General features: G+C 34.8%; 1 protein-coding gene across 4 annotated transcripts in view; it reads left to right on the top strand.

Annotated features, from left to right (window-relative positions):
* The window catches only part of lrp1bb (low density lipoprotein receptor-related protein 1Bb), a 285213-nt gene that overhangs the window by 122742 nt on the left and 140895 nt on the right, over window positions 1-21576 (top strand). For all 4 annotated transcript variants that reach the window (XR_009272793.1, XM_058786845.1, XM_058786847.1 and 1 more), the window contains 4 exons: window positions 10719-10838; window positions 12359-12487; window positions 15558-15815; window positions 17357-17519. Coding sequence is in view for 3 of the 4 variants with exons in the window: in XM_058786845.1 (XP_058642828.1) it covers window positions 10719-10838; window positions 12359-12487; window positions 15558-15815; window positions 17357-17519 (670 nt within the window). In the remaining variant the exon portion in view is untranslated. The remainder of the gene's footprint in view (window positions 1-10718; window positions 10839-12358; window positions 12488-15557; window positions 15816-17356; window positions 17520-21576) is intronic.

Below are 21576 nucleotides of genomic sequence, written 5' to 3'. Positions count from 1 at the left end.
TTATAAAATATATATATATATATATATATATATATATATATATATAATAATAATAAAATAAACAAAGAAACAAGTAAATAAATAAAAGAAAGCACTTATTTTAAATTGTAACAATTTCCCACAGTAATACTGTTTCTGACTGTATTTTTCATCAAATAATTGCAACCTTGTTGAACATAATGTTCTTCCAAAACATTGTATTGTGTGTATATCAAATTTATTGCAATGTAATTATGGAAATGTTTTGTGTATTTTCCATACACAAACAGCTCTTGATAAATATGACATTTACTTTAACATCAGGAATGCATGAATTTGGATACATACTGTGTGAACTTTAATTTGTCAAGAGAGTACCATTTTCAACAAATCGAATTCCTCTCAGAGAGGCAGGCCTATGGCATGCTTATTAAACACTATTGCTTCTCCAATGACCATGGCTTGTGCAAAGATCAGCATCTTAATTTGGTCCCAGATTAATTAGGGGGCCCTGAAAACCAGGCAAATGATTGGATTAAGACAGACCTTGGAGAAACAAAGGCCATGAAGGTCTCCAGAGCTGGCCTGTAATTAATCCATATGGGGAAGTAAAATTACAGACTTCTGCTGCTCTTTCTTTTCACTCATGTTTGTGTGGGTGGGGTAATAAGTAGTTTTCACACCATCTGTGTATCACTTCAATAGAAGAAAGAATCTTCTCTAACTCTAAGTTATTGATAAGAATAACAACTTTATATGTTTCGTGCCCACACATAGTTTCTATTCTATCATTAATTTGCCACAGGTGTAATTTGTTGTTCTCTGAGTTCTGTTGAGCCGCTCACTGAAATGAATAATAGTTGGAGATGCGATCTGGTGGGCAATGCATAAACATGCATAAAAATTCATAGGCAAAGTTACATTTTCAGCAGTCATTACTTCAGTCTTCAATTTTATTACTTCATTACTTCAGAAATCATTCTAATATGCTGATTTGGTGATCAAGAAACACTATCATGTCGTTCCAAACCCGTAAGACATTTGTTCATCTTCAGAACAAAAGTAAAGATATTTAATTGAACTCATGAACGCATGTCGAAGACTGACACGGAAGAGAAATAAATGTTGAATAAAGTCATTATTTTTGTCTTCTTTGTGCACAAAAAGTATGCTCGTAGCTTCATAAAATAACAGTTGAACCACTGTTGTCACATGGACTATTTTAACGAAGTTCTTACTAGAGGTCGACCGATTCATCGGTTTTGCCAATTAATCGGCATCGATAGTTGTTTGCCACAACTATTGGTTATCGGCAAAAATCCACGCCGATAATTTTCCAGTTTGAAGTGGCTGAGAAGAGTCTGCTGGCATTATACAGTACGAGAGCGGCCTCTAGAGGCGGAAATCACTGACAGCATGTGTTGTTTATTTTGACACGTGACACTGCGCGCTGCACAGAGCGGGAAACTCCAGACTCACATTTAAATACAGCCGAAAGAAAATCCTGCCGCGGAACAGAGCGCAATTCACATAGTTTTCTATTAAATTACATTATATTTGTCCAAAATCGTACATAATGACTTCACTCTCGGCTATAAATTATGTATTGTGCATTTTTCAGCAAAACGTTTTTTCTTTCTGTGGCTCTAATAAAGTCTGTATGCTTCATATAGAGAGCTGTAATAGATCGCAATTTCTCTTTCCGCTTGCTGTTTTTTTTAAACACCGAACTTCAAACTCATTTATGCCACATTGTTCATTCTTGAAGCAAACTTATGTCCGTTTGGTGATTAAATAAATTGTTTTAGACCGCCACTTGAATTGAACGCAAAGCGTCTAATGGGTGTGTGTGTGTGTGTGATACATTTTTTTTTTTATTAGATAATTATCAAGTGTTAAAAAATGTGTGAGTACACATACAATATCCATATGTATGTAATTGTAATGCTATGGCCTTGTGTAGATATTTAAAGATGGCCATCTTTAAGCATGACTGTTGAAATTAAATGGTAACACTTAACAATAAGAGTCCATTTGTAGCATTAATGAAAATTGTATTTTGTATTGTATTATTATTATATAATTGTATTGAAGTATTGTTCCTTGTTAGTGTGTTCATTTCAACATTCACTATTAGCTACTAATAGGCTACATTTTTTTATTTCTTCTTTTAACAGTAGCAATTATATTATCAATATAGTAAATAATATTAATATTTTTATTAATTTACAAAGTATGGTTCAGTACTGTTACTGGGTTTTTTTTTTTAAATAGTAAAGCACTAGCTTTCTTTCAGTATCCATTTTGAAAACTATCGGTTGATTAATCGGTATCGGCCAGTGTGGTCCAACCTAGCTGTCGGTATCAGTAAAATCCACTATCGGTCGACCTCTAGTCCTTACTACCTTTCTGGGCCTTGAACGTGTAAGTTGCGTTGCTGTCTATGGAGGGTCAGAAAGCTCTCGGATTTCTTAAAAAAAATATCTTAATTTGTGTTACGATGATAAACAAAGGTCTTACAGGATTGGAACAACATGAGGGTGAGTAATTAATGACAGAATTTTCATTTTTAGGTGAACTATCCCCTTAATATTTTTGTGAAAATGACATACTTTGTATGATTCATTTATGGATAGAAATATTTGTATAAATACAGTATAATCTATTTAACTTAAAAAAATCTGATTGGTTGTGTTCCTGTGGCTTGTAATATACACAGATGCCTCTTTAGAATGGCTAGAAACATATATCGGCTTCCTTGAGGGTGAGTAAATAAAGACAGAAAAGACAATTGCTTGCATATTGGACTTACTTTTTATTTGCTAAGTTATTGTATTTTTGAAAGTCACAGGATGTTGTCACCTAGGGCAGCAAGTGAGCCAGGACTCCCACTGATCTCTTGCTATGTTTTTCAAGGCCTCTAAAGTTAGTATCTGTCCTTGACATTTTTCTGTAGGAATTTTAAAGAAAGGGTCCCTTAAAAGGAGACTGTTCCCGCTTGGCTGGGCCAGGGAGTCAACGGCTTACTGGTGGCCCCTCATGGGGCAGCGTACCTTGACCTCGAGGACAGTTTGTGATGCACAAGGGGAGGCTGGCTCAGCACAGGAGAGATGTGATGCTGGATTTATGGCAGCGGTGACAGGGCACAATAAGCGTCAAGTGCGGCTCGTCACGCGCTGCCAGCAGCATTCCGTTATCACGCCCCTCCTGTGGTGAAGCTTCATGTGGGCCGGGGCGACAGTGATTGGAGGGGAGGCGGACCCTCTGTCACAAGAAACAAAAGTGCTTTGCTATGGAGAAAAAAAGGTTTACTGCTTCTGGCCCCAAATTCATGAAACATTCTAAAGTAAAATTCTTCTTAACTGCTATTTTCATCTAATTTTTCTAATTTGAGAATAAGTTAAAAGTATTTTGCATTAAAAACAAAACTTTTGAATAATTCCTGGAAAGAATGTGTCTCATTCACTAATGATTCTGAGGATTATTTGTATTTATAAGCTGAAGAAAACTTAATTTCTGCCAAATTCCCAACATGCATACACACATGAATTTCTTCTTAACTTCATTTCAATGTTAATGAATTTGGAATATTTTAAATGAGCATATGCATATTTGTATGAATTTTTCAAATATCTTGAATTAATTTTAGTATTAAAGCTATTGATGAATTATGTTTTGCTCCTGAAAACATTCGTAGGTAGATTTGTGTATATGCACCGTTATTGAATGAGATCATGAATAACCTCTTAAAGTTAGGATAACTTGACTTAAATACCAGAAGTTAAGATGTTTACTTAATGTATTAGTTTATTTACAGTATTTAAGCATGCAATATAACACTATAAAATATATATTACTAGGGATATGCTAACAAATGTAAAAAAAAAAAAAAACTCCCAATACGGACCTCATTTTTAATTTAAGAAATTGTAATTTATAATTTTCAGCAGCATCCAGGGCATATGAGAGCACCCATAACCAGGACACATTCTCTGTAGCAACACACACACACACACACTGTGATTCAGGGCACATTTATTCTAGAAAAAGCGCAAGAAAGACAGAGAATGAATGAAACAGAATGCAACATTTGCAGAATGCAAATGAATGCAACAGATCACTCTACCTTGAGATGTCTCTTTAAAAATAACTATTTAAAATAAACGCTGCATTAAAAAACACAACAACAAGTGCTGAACTCACTGCAGGCCAGTCACAACAAAAATAGTGTGCTTCCTTATGATGATTATTACGGTTTTCAGACAGTGCAACAAACGACCTTTCAGGTGTTTTTCATGAAACTGATATGCAAATATTCACCAAAAAAACTGGCCTACAATCAGATAATACCAAAGCCTTTCATTTTCTTCTTAAGAAAATATTCTCACTAACCTTTCAAAAATAGATTTTTGGGTGGACTGTCCCTTTGAAGATGTGTTGTACTTGTTTCACATGATTCTGTTTTAATGTTTATCATTCTCTGATATGACTTCTGTATACTTTTCTGTAACTTTTCCTAGTAAAGCCATGACATTTTCAGCATCAGTGGAAGACATTGTTGTGAATATCCGTCTGTCTGGCTACGTGTCGGGTCACGAGAGCATGCTGATGTTTGAAAGCAGATATAAGGATTAGTCCTAGGTATCTGTCAGCCTACTATCTCATTCCTTTGCTTGGCCTTTTGTCTCCACAAAGCAGGTTGCATCCAATAAAAAGTTCATGAATGCAGCTGCTCAGAGATACGGGGCATGCATAGCAAGATCAGAGCTTAAACTAGTGTTCCTTTTTTATGGACTATCAAAACACAACAGGTCCTAAATGTGCTGTAGGCGATTTTAGTTCAACCACATACTCTTTCTACAAAACCCCAACCTTCAATCAGTCCACCAACCCCATGTCAATAACCTGAACAAAATTACAGTCAGAGAGCATTTCTAATTGGCTAAAAATGCATCTGCCTCTCTCCTGACAATTTTGTTGTTTACAGAGCCGAGGACTGTCACAGCGATGGGTGTGATTTCTCAGGACACCTATTTCAGTGATATCTGTCAGGTATAGGGACATTTTATGAAATAAAGTAAAATAAAAAAAAGTTTACAGCACTTTTAAAATCTATGCTTTGCCTTCTACGAATTGTTAACTTGTTACATGCTAACATTTGCAGTTAATGGTGTCGATTAACCATTGAAAAAACAAATCTACTATGCCATTCAGCAATTACGCACTTAGCCACAGGTAAACATTTACTTAATTTCTGACAAGATGCAGTGCAATTACTAGGCAAGGCAAGTTTATTTATATAGCACATTTCATACACAGTGGTAATTCAAAGTGCTTTACATAAAAGAAAGTGAAATAGTCATTAAAAAAAAAAATCACAACAATAAAAACAAGGAATTAAAATAATAATCACAACAATAAAAACAAGGAATTAAAATAATAATCACAACAATAAAAACAAGGAATTTAAAAACAAACATTCTCAAGCTTTGTTCAAAGTCTTCCGCACTAAGTGAAAAAACCTTCCAAAACACCTAACTATTCCACTACCTCACCCCCTACTTACTTTGACCATCGTAAACCAAACAAATAGAACTCAGAGGTCCTACTTTCAACTGATTACCCAACACACTAGTCTTTCTTTGCCCACATTCTATTTACCATCACAGCACTTTTAAAATGATATAAAAATTGATTTAAAATGAATTTAAAACAGTCAAGATTAGAAAATGTTTATACATAAAATACAGTGCAATCAGTTTGGACGTAGCACAGTGCTCATTCAACAAATGCACAGCTAAACAGATGAGTTTTGAGTCTGGATTTAAATGTGGCTAATGTTTTAGCACATCTGATCTCTTCTGGAAACTGATTCCAACTGCGGGCGGCATAATAGCTAAAAGCGGACTCCCCTTGTTTTTCACTAATCAACTTTTTGATGCTGAGAAAAGGTCCTCGGTTTGGGTTGTCAGAATGTTACTTGTAATGTTTTCTATATGAAAAATATATTTATCCTTTTATGTTTTTAAGATACTCCCTAAATCTTTGTTGACCATTATGTTTCAGCCTGTATTTGCAATTTCTATAGCAAAAGTAGTTCCATCTAAGCATGGCACTAGTGTTGCTGCTAAGACATATCATGAAACTTGTTATGAATCCATAAATCCTTCATACCTGCTTTAGCCTACCTGGTCTCATGGCGTAAACGTACCTGGGGGCACTCTTTAGCGAGACGCGAAATACATACCAATAAGTACATATCACTGCAGTTTCCAAAAGAAATGAACACTAGAGGCAGTAAAACTCCTTTTATTGCTTTTCACACAAATTTACAGAGTTTCGATTAATAATGCATATTTTATTTTTTAAAAAATTTTTGGGGTATATATGTATGTAATGGTAAAGTGATTATATTTCATTTAGTTTTTTTATAAAGTTAATTTATAAAAAATGTTTGGAGCACTTTTGGTTCGTTAAATGTAAGTTGTTGTTGTTTTTTTCTTTTCTTTAAGTAACGAACAAGCAGCCAGCGGCAGACAGTGAGCTGATCATAGCTGACAGTGAGTTTGATCAATTTAGCCTTCCCAGATCATCACGACTTGCCTAAAATAAAATCTATAGATATAAACAGTTCAACCATATCACAATGTTAGTTTAAATGTTTGAACTATATAAATGTGCTAGGTGCATATCTAATCGTTTGTGTGAAGAGTGGAAGCCGAAGCACACTTTGCAGGACATGGAGGCGCCAGAGCGGTCACTTGCATTTTTTCTTGATAATAATACATCATTCGGAGACTGTAAAGGGTCTACTTTTATTTGTGTGCATTCACAATATCAACAAAACATTGTGCTTTTATAAAATAAATAGGAAAACTTGAATAGGAGTGCTTCACAATGATGAACCGAAACTCAATGAATTGATATAGAAAGCTTTAAATTGCTACTTTAAAACTAAATAATTCAAATCGAAAACAAAAACTCTTTCATTATGTAATATGTTAAGATGCATTTCTCTCTAAAGGCACATCCAATGAGGAGATGGCAAGTCATTTTTCATCACCATCTAAACTATAAAAATAAGGAAAAGCCTAAAACAGGCCCGATTATATTTTTTCTGATTTTTATGTTGCTCTGCTCTAAATTCCTTAAAATTTAAAGGATTTTCTGCAATGCAATTTTGTCTGATATGTTAATTATTTATTAGCCTATTTTTTAATCCATGCAGCAATTGCTTTAAAAACAGCTTTTTAAAATTACTTTATTGCATTCCAGATGATTTTAACCTCTTAACTGTCACCGTCCCCTCTGTGGGACGTCTACGTTTACTTCACTATTTTACAATTAAATCCTAATCTAATAATGACTAACTATATATCGTTGGAAAGGTCTAAGACTCCTAAATAGGTATTTTACCACTTTTTTTGTTAAAAAAATATGTAGGAAAAGGAATAGTTTAATTTATGACAAGACCTGAAAAATCTACATCATAACAGGAGTTCTGACCTTTGTCACAGAAAGTCTTCTTAGTTGCCTTTTTCTCTATCACGTATTAGAAAATATAAGAAATTATATATCAGTTGAAAACTTAAAATCTCAAAATTCATCCTTTGAAAGCCATTTTAAAATCAGACATTGCATTACCATGGAAATGGTACATCAAAATCATGTTACAAAATGTTTTCATTCATGAATTATAAAAATTTAAGTTTGGATAGTGCACTATAATGTCTATGTTCAAAACTGTGAGTGACAGTTAAGGGGTTAAATAACTTTTCACTATAATTTGAAAAGGGTAGCTTGAATGTAAAACATTGTCATGAATTCGTTGTATTCTCATTTGTAAAATAGGCTACAAATTAATTGTTGTAGTCTAACCCGATCTCATGAACGTGCGTGTAGCACGATTTTCTCTTTCTATTTGATGTAATGTTTATAAGCAGAAATTGACTTTGGCATGCAAAAGACTGATACATTCATTATTAATGGCATGGCTGGTTCAGTCAACAGAAATACGGGACACACGGGCCTAATTTACTGCTGAAATGTTTGCGAGACAAATCTCAGGTCAGTCTGAGCGCTCATGGTGCGCACAGTGTGTACAGCCGTACACCTGCAGGCGCCACTGCCCCCAGGTACGTTTATGCCATGAGACCAGGTTGGCTTTAGCATGCCAGCTACGAATCTCAGCCTCTCACAGACCATCTCCAGTTTGTTCACTGAGTGCCTGATTTATATTGCACACATTGCTGGAAAGCACTTTGGCTATTTTATTTTATTTTATGTTGTTTTGTTTTGTTGTATTGTATTTTTAAAATGTACAATAAATTTACAATAGAATATCAATAGATTTTATTTTATAAATATTGTATTACTATTATTAGTAGCAGTCGTATTTTTACTGATTAACATTACATTTTATTTTTTTATTTTGTTTTGTAATAAACTCAAGAGTCAAGAGTGTCAGTGGATGTTAATTTTATACATATTTTGTTAGTAATAGTAATCATAGTAGTAGTATCTTAATGTATGCAGATTTGATGTTTAAAATCAGTATTATAGGTTGCATGTACAGAAATTGATTTGGTTTGATACGATGAATAATATATAACCAGAAATTTGGCTTGATTCTATGAATTAATGCTCTGTTAATGATGGTAATCAGATACGAGATGTAAGAAATCAAAGAACAGATTTACATACATTCCTTTGACAGTAATGAATGATTAGCAGTCGCATGTCTTGAAATAGCTGAAGGAAAGCTCCTTTTTGTGAGAGCTCATCATTTCAGATCGAAATAGTGTCTTATTCACATGTGTTTTTGTGAAGCTGTTAAATCAGTTGTCTTTGTAGTAATTGTAATTATGCAGCTGAATCCACACCCACAAATGTCTGAAGAGTGCAGTGAACAATAGCTGGTTGGGTCTGTTGCCTTTCTCAGGAGCTGCCAGATGATTTAATATGTGACAGGCAGACAGAGGGATTCAGAGACGTGCTGATGTGGCCTTTGTTGCTTGCACTGTATGAAAATAATTTTAGGTTGTTGCACTAGTATTCCACTGAGACCTTCCAGAGAGAATGACAGGCGGCACAGCATGCAAGGCAGACAAAAAACAACTCGAAAGTGAATTTTAGGGTCGTCTTAGTAGAAAATTGTCATGTTATGTTCATTTTGTCAGATATTCCACACACAAAATACAATGGATTTTTGCTGTTTGCCTTTCAGAATATATTGTGAGAGCTCAGATCAGATAAATAAAGTTTAATGCACACTTAAATAACTTAGAGATTTTCAAAAAGTGTTATTACGGTCTCTATTTTCAATCCAAATTATGTTCAATTGTGATGTTTTGGTTCTTATAGCTTACAGTGACATTTTTGAAATATGACTGTATGCTCAGTTGTAGATCTGTTTTCTTTACAGTTCTGTCTTTTTATCTTTATGAAGACATCTGCTGCTTGGCGTTCAGAGATGCACTAATTGCATGAATGCAATTGAATTATACAATGTTTCACTAATTATGGGTTATGATGGGTTTTTTTCTGATTTTTCTGGTTCTCTTGTTTGGTGATAGAAAAATGGATATATATATAAATTTTACTGAAGTTTGCTGGAATGTTCGTCTCATTGGTCAACTCAATTTGCACAGTAGAGCCAATGCAGTAAATCATGGATAAACTATTCCAAATTATGTATTTTTTTTTTTTTTTACACAAAATACAATAAAACTTCATAGAGGGGTGTTATGTTCTGTCTTCTAGCTTACTGGGAAGGCTTTTTTTTAGATCAGTGTAGCTTCACACAGAGGTCAGTGAGGTGTAGAAATATTTGAAGATCACGAGACTGTCCTGAGATTAATATATCCAAATGTCATCCTCCTAGCTTCTAGTGAAGACTACTTAATTATGACAAACTATTTATTTCTTTATTTTTTATTTTATTTTATTTCCTACTTATAAAATGTCCAAAACTTGTCAAATTCACCCTAAAATACCAAATGCAAAAATATCATTACATTTTCTAATCTTTGTGTCTTTGTGTCATTGTTTAGAGAGCGTGTTTTGCTTTCATTTTATGTACTTATTGCAACTGGACAATAAAATAGCCTTCAGACTATTTTTTTTCTTCCCCTAAGCGATATAGTTCATCAGGATCATGAACCTTTCTGCATGTGGTACATTATGTAACCATAACTGTATTTTTGTTCCTCAGTAGTTCTTGTGCCAATAGTAATGGGAGAATCATATTCAGTTATAAGAAAATGTTTCATACAGAATGCCAAACAATCAGGACACAAGCAGCCACTTCCATTTTACGCTTGCTAAATATGGTGTTCAGCAAAGGTTCACCATGGAAACTATTAATGAAAAACCTAATAGCAGTTGTGCACAACTCTTTTGTGGCAGGTTGAATTTTGAGGACCGAAGAGCAGGAAGAATTACTAAAAGCTTCTGCAGGTCTCCAAACAAAACCTTTTTCTTTCCTCATAGAATTTTCAGCAGAAAGGTTAGGTATTTCTTCTAATTTCATCTCTTTTTCCCTGTGTGGAGCACCTCTCTGATTCCACCCTCACGGAGTGCTATTGATCCCCGCCTCTGGCTCACAACTGTCAGTACTCGCTGGCACATCCTTGCACTGATGGCAAGGAAGGGCTTTTAGAGGGAGTGAAATCAAAAAGCAATTTACATGTTTTTCCCTCTCTCTCAAACTCTTTCTCTCCCTCTCTCTCCTCCCACAGAACTCCTGTCAGCCTGTCACGAGCTGCATTGCCGCTACGGATGCATCATGACCAGAAATGGCACATTCTGCTTCTGTGCGGATGGATTCGAGGTGGGAGAGGATGGGCGTAGCTGCAGAGGTAGGTGCTCTCAGGGTCACACCAGGCATCTCAGACGAATGATCGGCTTTGGGGAGAGGGGTGGCTGTCCGTCCCCAGGGTGTCTTTTCACACCTCTGTCCTGCTTTATTTGACACGTGGCATTGACTCCAGAGAGGTCGAAGTGACTTCTTGGCCTGGTTTGGCCTAAATGAGACCCTCTGAGTATGATATCGAGGCTGGTTGTTGAACATGATGGTGAAATATAGCTGATTCATTGCCACGTTATGACTAATTGTCTCAGTAACAGAAATCAGGCTCAAAAGGAAGTTGTAAACAGGGGATAGATTTGTCTCTTTACAGTGATGAATCTGTTCCAGTCAGGGAATACAGTACACAATGACCTATCTTGCTTTTTTTAAGCATTAACAGCACAAATCCTATTTTTATTTTATTTATTTTTTTGTGAGAGCATTAGATATGTTAGATTGAGCTACCTATCAGAGCTAACATAAAACAATATCTAACATCAAATCATGAAAATACATCAAATGTTTGTATCCATCATAAAATATCCAACAAATAAAATTATAGAACTAATATTTACTGTTATATTAAATGTATATATTTAATTATTTATTTAACCCTACTGTATATACAAAATGTAGAATTGCTCAAACAAGACTTGCCCATTTACAGTATATTTATTGAAAGGAGAAGAACTGCCTTCATGTAATTTTTATAAGTTTACCTTGACTAAAAACATCAGCTTTAAATGATACTAGGAACCTTTTTTCCTCAGAAAAAGATTGTACTTTATTTATTTATGTAGTTTTGTTTTTTCATTAGTAAGATATGCAATACAGTAAAAAATAAGTACAATTCATTGAAGTATTGTTATTTAGACAAATTTTAATATTATTCTTGAATTTTCATCAATGTAGCCTTTAGATGCGGATATGGCATACAATTATTATTGTATATTAATTATTTACTTATTTATTTTTGTGTTTTAACCCTGATGCTGCTCCAAATTGTTAAACATTATATTAGAATTATATTAGATATGTTTTAATAAATATTTTATATAGAGTATATGCATTTTGGTGAAATGTGTTTATATTTATTTATTTATGGTCTCAAAATCCTCAAAAAAAAAAAAACAATCTCATAGAAAATTATTTTTTATTTTATTTTATTTTTTGAGGGTTAACAACCCAAACCCCCCTCCCCCCACCTCACTCCCACGCCCACGCCCTTTTTTCACTTACTATTCATTTGTTGGTGGAAGAAAAAACTTTTTAGGCTCTATTTTGTACCCTGATCATAGAATGTTCCTCCGGACATTCTAAGACAAATCAGTAAATCAGTAGTGGAACATTACACTTCAGTACAGCTTAAACAGGCAAAGCTCTAGAGACTGGTGCAAGGCAGGACTTGCCCGGAGATACGAGGTGGCATAGGGAGAAGCCACCGAGAGGCCACATTAAGTGGATTTTATGTATTTGGGTCATGTTTGAGCACACCTAATTTGTCATAAATGACTCTTCCTCTGTGTACAGATCATGATGAATGCGGCATGTACGGGACATGCAGCCAGACCTGCATGAACACCTATGGGTCATATCGCTGCAGCTGTACAGATGGGTACAGCCTGCAGCCGAACAGACGCTCCTGCATAGCCAAACACGGTAAGAGCATGATAAATTAATGACCGGGGATCTGCATAAGCCGCCTGAAATGTTGTCACGTCCTGATATTGTTCTTTCACAAGAGTGCACCGAGTTGAAACAAGGTGGATTATTACTCTGTGTGATATGAATTAAATTAACTTACAGCGGCTGCCTTAAGCTGCTTTGGCGCTGGTAATTTTCTGACCTTGAAAAACATGTTCTGTATGCTTGAGAAATATGCAATGCTTATTAGATGTTGCGTGTATCTGAAATGATTTATATCTGAAACAATTTAGTTCTGCTCAGTGGTTGCCACGCAAATAGGAGAGATCGGGATAGTTTTCACAGAGGGCAGTTGTCACAAAAGATTTCACAAACTTATAAGATTTTGAGTCAGAAATTTTCTGTTGATTTCAGACACCTGGTTCAACAACACTTTTAAATGACAATCCTTTCTGAGATTATAATTTCATTTATTTCTTCCCCAAACTTCAATTTCAAAAGCTTAATTTCAATATATAAAATACGTCAGGGGAAAGTGATAGCATTTGTTATATGTTGTAATTTTGGACAGTTTATAATTTTTTGTTTAATCTAATATTAATTTATTACTAATTTAACATTATATATAATATGTATAGAATATAATTTTCATATATAATATAATTGTATTAATTTAAATTAAAAATAATTTTATTTTATAATATATATTATATTAATTATTTTTCTTCTATATACCTCACAAAGTGAGGAAATTCTTCTCAGTTGTTAGGTTTGCCTTTTCCAAGTAAGCTTTTAGGGGTCACGTATGAATCCAGACTAAACCAGTTCAACCTCTCATTCCCATAAGGACCTGAAAATTGAGGCAGTTTGCTTTGGATATTCTGCTACAGTGCTTATATCAGTGTTGCTGTGCCAAGGGACAGAAATAATGGAGCTATTGGTGGAAGATAAGCCAGACATTGAGGATTAAGTGGAGGCTGAGTTTTATGAAGAGCAGGGCCTGAAGGACAGCTATTCTCTGTCTTTATCAGCCCAAGCCAATGATTACTTGCCTAATGGCACCTGCCTGTGAGAGTGTCTCCCCACCAGCCACAAATCCAATCAAGTTTATCATTAAATCGGCTGCTTTTGTAATAAGGGGTTTTTGTAGGGAAAACACTCGCTGCAATTCTAAATGGATTCTAATCCCTTTTGTAGATTGGTCATTTGTTTGGGCTCAGGTAATTGAAGTCGTTTTAATAAAAAAAGTGTTATTGAGTCCCAAATGTTCAATAACTAGCTTTTCTACAGCTGTGAGAATTATTATAAAATAAGGAGAAAATGTGCTGCATATATTTGAATGGCTTACAGTGTTAGCTTTGGGAAACTATATAGATTTAAGCAAACATAGTGAGCACGTATATGAGTGGACCAAGAGAGGATTGTCTATAAAGCATTGCTTTTTTTCACTGCCTGTGAACACTTTTGTTCGAGTTTGCTGGTGGTGGATTGGCTGCTGTGTCTTAGCAAAATGGTGGATATTAATAAAACATCTGAAATTACATCTTAACAGTTTATAGCACCTTTCAAGGAATAATTCACCCAAAATTGAAAATTTGCTGAAATGTTACTCACCCTCAGGCTATTTAAGATGTAGCTGAGTTTGTATTTTCATCAGGGCATTTAGAATTACATCACTTGCGATCCTCTGTGGTGAATCCACAAGTAATCCACATGAATCCAGTCCATTAATTGAGATCTTGTGAAGTAAAAATCTGCCTCTTTGTAATCAACAAATCCTTCATTGAGATGTATTTTGGCTAAAATATGAGTCCTCTACAACATTGCGTTCTCCAGTGAACTCTCATTCTGACGGCACCCATTCACTGCAGAGGATCCATTTGTGTTCAAACGTGATTAATATTTTTAAAAGATTTACATCCATTTTTAATCATAAACGTTGTGGAAAATATCAGCTAAATGTTGTTAGAACTGACTGGGACTATCTGGGAAATTATTCACACCACTTTTCTTTTTTTTTTTTTTATCCTGGTTTTTAGGTCTCATAGTGTCATTTGCAGTCCTATGAATTTTGGTGTAGCAAACACACCCCACACAATTCATGAATAACATCCGTTACAGCGTGTGGTTGGTGTGACGGCCTCAAAAGATGCCTTGTGCAAAGCATTTTGTGACCTAAAAAGATGAAGCGTCCTAGTATTTCTATTGGTGTGGTGCACTGCAACCGGTTTGCATATGTGTTTTAAATTAAATGGAGATTACGCCACTGTACGCTCGGTGGGAAATAGCTAGCAGGCAGAGGCATACCTTGCTGCTGGATACAAAATCTGTCCTGCGTTTAATCAATGTGACTGCTTTCCTATGAGGAATAAACTGAATATCATTACCCATAAACTTAAGTGAACTCAGTGCTCACCCACATTAATATTAATTTAGCAGAAAGAGGTTGTTGCACTGGGATAACTATGGGGTTTCCATTAGATGTAAAAGCTCATGCATATAAATTTCAATGCATCATCTTTTCCCAGCCCTCTGACGGGGGCCAGCAGAGGATGACATAGCCATTAGAAAGGTGAATGTTTAATAAGACTCTTAAAAATAAATACACTGCAAAAGAATTTAAAGGAAAGATCTATAGAAAGATATATTCATGCTATATATATATATATATATATATATGTGTGTGTGTGTGTGTATATATATATATGTATATATGTGTATATATATGTGTGTGTATATATATATGTATATATGTATGTACACACACACAAACCTGAAAAAAGTGTTCGCAGGCAGAAAAATACACACATGCATGCGCTTATATACACACACAAATTGTATTATACAATGTGAATATAATACCCACTTTCACTTTTGAAATACATTGCAAAACGGAATAAGAAGAGAAATGTCCAGCTGACTGCTGTATTCTCAAAATGGGTTTCTCTCCTAAGAGACATGCTTCTCAATTATCCGTGCCCTCTGCGGAAGCCTGTATTATCCTATTCTACTGAAAGCATGGAATGCCCAGGAAATGCCTAGCTTCAAGCTGTCTTGTCACTATTTTCCTATCCATCTATTCCAGAGACTGGTGAAAACCCTGCAGCACTGCTGATTGGAGGCTCGGATAATATTATAATCACAGCCCTAAATGGATCCCGCCTGCAAACCCTCAAACAACTGGACTCAAATGGAACTCATGGCTTGGATTTCAACCATAAAGAGGAATCAGTATGCTGGGTCACATCCTCAGAGTCCTCCGGACAACTCCGGTGTGCCAGGATGAGGAAAGCAAGTGGTTTCACTAAAGAACAGGAAGTAAAGACAGTCCAGAATCTCCATGGTATGATTCCTGTTAAACTTTCCTGCTACATTGAAAATACAATACGTTGTATTGTATTGTACTGATGCATTGGTTTTAATGGGTAATGAGATAAAGTGAGATGACAAAATGTATGGTTGTGCACAATTCTGAGTTGAATCTGCCTTAGAAATTCCAATTCAGTTCAAATAGGATGCAGAATTTGAATTCCATGGAATTTAAATATAATAAAATTCAAATCAATTTAGTTTTTAATGTTTGTTTTTTTTGGGGTTTTTTCACTCATACTTATTTTAGTCAAAATATACACAACATATGTGATATTTCCAGTAAATATAGATGGTATTAATAATTATTTTTTGAAATTCCGCCTGTAGAAATTCGGATTTAATTTGTACATTCACCAAGAACCATGATGGAAAAACAACATTTTCCATAATTTTCTAAATTACCCCCAAATTGAAAAAATGTTTTGACAGTGTTAAACATTGGAAAAATATGTCTATAAAGTCAAAAGCTATTTAGTAATTAAATATATTTGTTGTTTGAATTTAATAAACATCTGATCATTTCCATTCTTAACTGCCTAGTACGGAGTTTTGTGTAAAGTACTAATGCAAGGTAAAACAAATCTGGCTTAAAGTTGATGTTAAAAGTTCAGTACATTTTGTCCTTTGCTCATGAGATCTTATCTTCTCATGCTGAACAAAACATTTAGTGTAAAACTGAGTTCTGCTTGACTGCGTAGTGCTTATCAATGCAAGCTGTATGGAAGCTAACAGAGCTTATAATTTATTTACTACTACATGAAATGGTTTATGCACGTTTGTGTAGTTCATCCTACAGTATGTATCCATTAAGTATTCATTAAAAGATCTCAAATGGAAAATGATTTATTACTCTTTTAATAATTAGCCTATTAGTTTTCAGTGTTGAATCATAGAATAAGAACATGCTCTCATTTCAGGATATTGATCCAAACAATAGCCTCTAAACCAAGAATTTCTTTATGACTTAAAGCAAAGCATTTCAGTTATAGCATATTTCAAGTCTGGTGCAGTGCATTAAGAGCCTCTAATAGATCCCAAGTTTATGATCTTGAAAAAGTAAATAAATTGTACTAATATGACTTAGTTTATGGGGCACTTTTTGTTTTTGTTCAGTTGTAGGCATTTTCTTTTTAGTTTATAAAGTGCACTGTTTGTTTTACTTATTTGTTCTAGTTTAAAAAAAAAAAAATTATCATGCTTGTTGAAATGCATTTCATTACGTATTTTTTATATTCCATCTAAAATCCAATTAAAATGGACGAATATTCTATATAATACATCATAAAAAGTGTCACTAACAACATTGAACAGTGAAATATCCATTTAAAAAAGAAAAGTAGCAATTGTAATATGTAGATTAGGAATTTGTTTTCATGAATAAGGTCTTTCATGAATATGATTAATTGATTACTACTTAATGGCAAGAATTCTCAATGACTTGTGCATGAACATATGCCACATCAATATATTATCTTGTTTTGTGTAAATTGACCATGTTTTCCTATGTTTCAGACGTTGATCAATTAGTCTTTGACTGGCTCACGGGAAACTTTTACTTCGTGGATCAAGCAAGCGACAGGATATTCGTTTGCAACCAGTATGGAGACACCTGTGTTACAGTGATAGACCTCGACCTGTTGAACCCTAAAGCAATCGCTCTGGATCCTCTAATGGGGTGAGTTGAAAATGCATGAAGCGAGATTTCATCTTTGACAAGGCTTTTGATGATCTAAATCCTCTCACATATATTGCAATATTTTAGTCAAATATTTCTCTGAATGCGTCTTGCCTGTACTGTTCCCAGAGCTCAATATTTACTCATCTTTTCGACACTGTCTGGTTGCATGATTGTGCTTCGACTCCCACAGTCAGTAGTGTCATTAGTATTCCATGATTTATCCAGCATCCCACAGTCTCGAACGCCCTTGCAGAAATCTGCTTTACATGAGTTTTGTTTTGCTTTGACACCACAAAGCCGCGGTTGAAACAAGGGGGTGGTGGATCCCTCACGTCAGCATGGTGATTGTGGAAATGTTTCGGGAGAAATCAGTAAAAGAACACAAAGAGTCCTCAAAGGAGAGAAGGGCAGCATGATTATTCTAGTTATTAGCTACTAAAAGGAGCGCCATGGTAATATTCCCGGCGAGCTTAGAATAGGAATTCAGGAGAGAGTTTGTCCCATTTATTCATGAGAGTGCAAGGACAGGCAGAGCACTCTGTTCTGGGTTTTTTAATGAGACGCCTTGTGCCCACTGAACCTAAATTGTAGCACCGGTGTTCAGCAGACTAAAGACTGCAAGGAGAGCCCAGGCCATCAATTTTGCTTCCGTTCTTCAGTGTGTGGTTGTCATCCTTTTGTTTTCTTGCTGTGACTCTGACAAAAACGAAATCCTGACTGCCCTGAATGAAGGCGTGTTTAAAGGAAATGACAGCCGTTTATCTCTTTGAGTCTAAATGCTGTGTTCTTTCTCCTGTGATCATCAACAACCTCGCAGATCTTTCAAAAACTTTCAAAAAATTTTGAATGGAACGCACAGAGGACTGAATTCTCTAGTTGCATCACTTTAGTGTTTGGCATTTTAGTGCTAAAGTATGTTTTATTGCTGACTGTATAAGGCAGAGGTGGTCTATTCGTACATATGAATGATAGAAATTATAGCAGTCAATATGGCAGCTGTCTTTTTGCTTTAAGGTAAAAAGAGACAAAAGTATTTTTTTGCAAAGGCATCTCGATGCTCAGTATGATGTATGTAGGAATTAAAGTCAATTTTACCACTGAAGAAAAAAAACAAAAACATCACCAGTTTGTTCACCAGTTAAATCAAATTATTCACTCTAAACCATATTACCTGATTTACATATTGTATCAGGTGATTCAGGGATACATTATGTCATGTAAAAATAATAATAATGTACACATTTGCATATGTGTATATATGCATTCAGTGATATTAAAAATTTATTTTGTTTGCTATATAATACAGCATATAATCAGTATATATATATATATATATATATATATATATATATACTGTATATATATATATTACTTTGTTTACATTTAAGATATCTTCAAATTAGTTTAATTTATTTTTATTTTTAATTAATTTAAAGCATACATGTATAAAAATATATATCAATGTATCTTATGTACTAAAGGATATTATATATGCATTATGGGCAAAGAAAACTATATATATAATAAAATGATCTACGATTTGAAAGCAGAAGTTGTACAAAGTGCACAAGTAAAGTGAAAGCAAATGCTTCATTCTTTTTGGCCAAATAAAACGCTTGGCTAGATACAGAATTGCTTTGTTTTTCTAGCTTTCAACTCTGCAAAGCTTTCAGTGTGCAGTACATATGCTGTAGGATATGGCTTTAGAAACATATGCTTCTGGTTTTGAGCTTTTCTCTTGGGTTCCCATATGTTTTTGAAAGATCCCCTTATTCACCTCACAGAGCTGACCTTAAGCAGAAAATCCGGTTTAGGAAAAATCTTGAAGTTGGCCCTTTTTACCCTTATCAAACAAGCTCAACACTGTTCCTCCTCCATTCACTGTGAACGTGTCTTTTTGTGTCCTTTTATGGTCCATGATGAGCATGTAATTGTACCAACTTAAACGCTTTTTTTTTTTTTTTTTTTAACATGCCGTTGGTGCGTTTACATGAACATAACCCACGGGAATGGCTCTCTCACATTTGTACATGGCCTTCAGTGCATCCAGCCAGTTTCCTCCCGGGAATGTGGGAGAGGAGTGCAGTGGTTAAACCTCCAGGCTTCAGCAAAGTGCAGTTTACTACATTACACAGCCAGCCGTTCTGGTTTTTCTGGTCCTCCTCCTGTAATTGGCGAGATGAGGTTGGAGCTGCTTGTGTGTGAGGGTGGCTGAGGGAACGCAGGAGGTCTGTCAGCCTGGAGCGCTTGAGTGAAAACAAAAGAAATTGAGGCGGTTTGTGATAGTGGCTCAGCATGAGGCATAGTAGTTATGGAAAGAGTTCACAAAACGTTAACTGTTTCGTTTGTGGTTCTAATATATTTTTCCTTCCCTATTTTTTTTGTCCAATTTCTCGCCTGCTTTCCTGAAGGAGCCTCCGTCCTCTTGTATGCTTCTGGAGAGGCTTTATGTAAAATTTAGCTTTCTAATTTGAAACAAAAATCCCAGAGAGGGAATAAGACTGAACTTGGTTTAACCTCGCTTTTCAAAGTCTAACTTATATTCCCCAAATCAATTCAAAAAGCAGGGTGAGAGATTTTTTTAGTCAGTGGAGAGTGTGGAACTTGAATTTGATTTAGAGCAAAATGAAAACAGAGCTGTGCATAAATCTTTATACATCCGCTATCCCCCCCCCCACACACACCACCACCACCCCTCTCTTGTTTGGTAATCTGTCGTGGTGAAAGAAAGGGGAGGCATTCTCTGCTCGGTATTCTCTACAGTAATGAAATTCCTCTGCGGTCCGGGTTTGGGTTGGACCATTGTATCACCCTGCAGTGATTACTTAAAGTCAGGGTCGAAAGGTCTAAAGAAGCAGATGAGATATATGACTGGGTCAGTTTGGTTCCTATTGTGTTTTGTGGTTTGTCTGGGCTTATTGAGTTTGTTATCTAACCACCAAACAAATAAATAAAGTATTGTTGATTTATCATTCTGTGGTTATTGTTATGTGGCATTAGAATGCAACATTCACTGCAAGAATATCTTCTGCATCCATGTCTCATCTGTTTGTGTTATTAGAATCAGATGTAGAGAGTATACACACAGTACAGTGAACAATAGTGGAAAATGTTTGTTTGCCTCAAACACACAAACTCAGTGCTAGAGCGCAGAGCAATATACGGCATATAAACAATGTATGGATTTATTTGTAATTAATTTTGCTTTATTGCTTTTGTTGTCCTCTCATTATGTATTACTGTTTCTTAGTGTATTTCGTTGGAGATATTGGAGACCTGTTGAATGTAAAAGTAGCTTTTTTTTTTTTATTAAATGATGACACATGAACATTCCCGCCTTATTAATTTGAACTGAACTTTGCCATACAAACACTGAAATATATTATTCTATTGTTAAAAGTCTCATCTGTATTTGAAATAACATTATTAGTTTACCAATAAAATTAAACAATGTATACATAAATATAACGGCAGCATACTTTTAAAAAATATACTTAACTCAAGTTAACATGTTAAATGTGTTTTATGCAGATTTTTTAATCTGTTTTATCGTTTTATCAAAATGACCCAACCATCTCACAGATTATATGTGACCCTGGACCACAAAATCAGTCTTAAGTCGCTGGGGTATATTTGTAGCGATAGCCAAAAATACATTGTATAGGTCAAAATTATTGATTTTTCTTTTATGCCAAAAATCGTTAGGGTATTAAGTAAAGATCATGTTCCATGAAGATATTTTGTAAATGTACTACTGTAAATATATTAAAACGTAATTTTTGATTAGTAATATGCATTGCTAAGAACTTCATTTGGACAACTTTAAAGGCAATTTTCTCAGTATTTAGATTTTTTTTGCACCCTCAGATTCCAGATTTTCAAATAGTTGTATCTCAGCCAAATATTGTCCTATCCTAACAAACCATACATCAATGGATCCCTTAACCCTACCCCATACCTGAACGTAACCACTACCTTACTAACTATTAATAAGCAGCAAATTAAGAGTTTATTGAGGTAAAGGTTGTAGTTAATAATTAATTTATTATAGTTT

The sequence above is a fragment of the Onychostoma macrolepis genome, chromosome 09 (genome assembly GCF_012432095.1).
Source record: "Onychostoma macrolepis isolate SWU-2019 chromosome 09, ASM1243209v1, whole genome shotgun sequence".
NCBI lineage: Eukaryota > Metazoa > Chordata > Actinopteri > Cypriniformes > Cyprinidae > Onychostoma > Onychostoma macrolepis.
The sequence above is the reverse complement of the archived record's forward strand: the minus strand, read 5'-3'. Positions and strand labels throughout refer to the sequence as shown.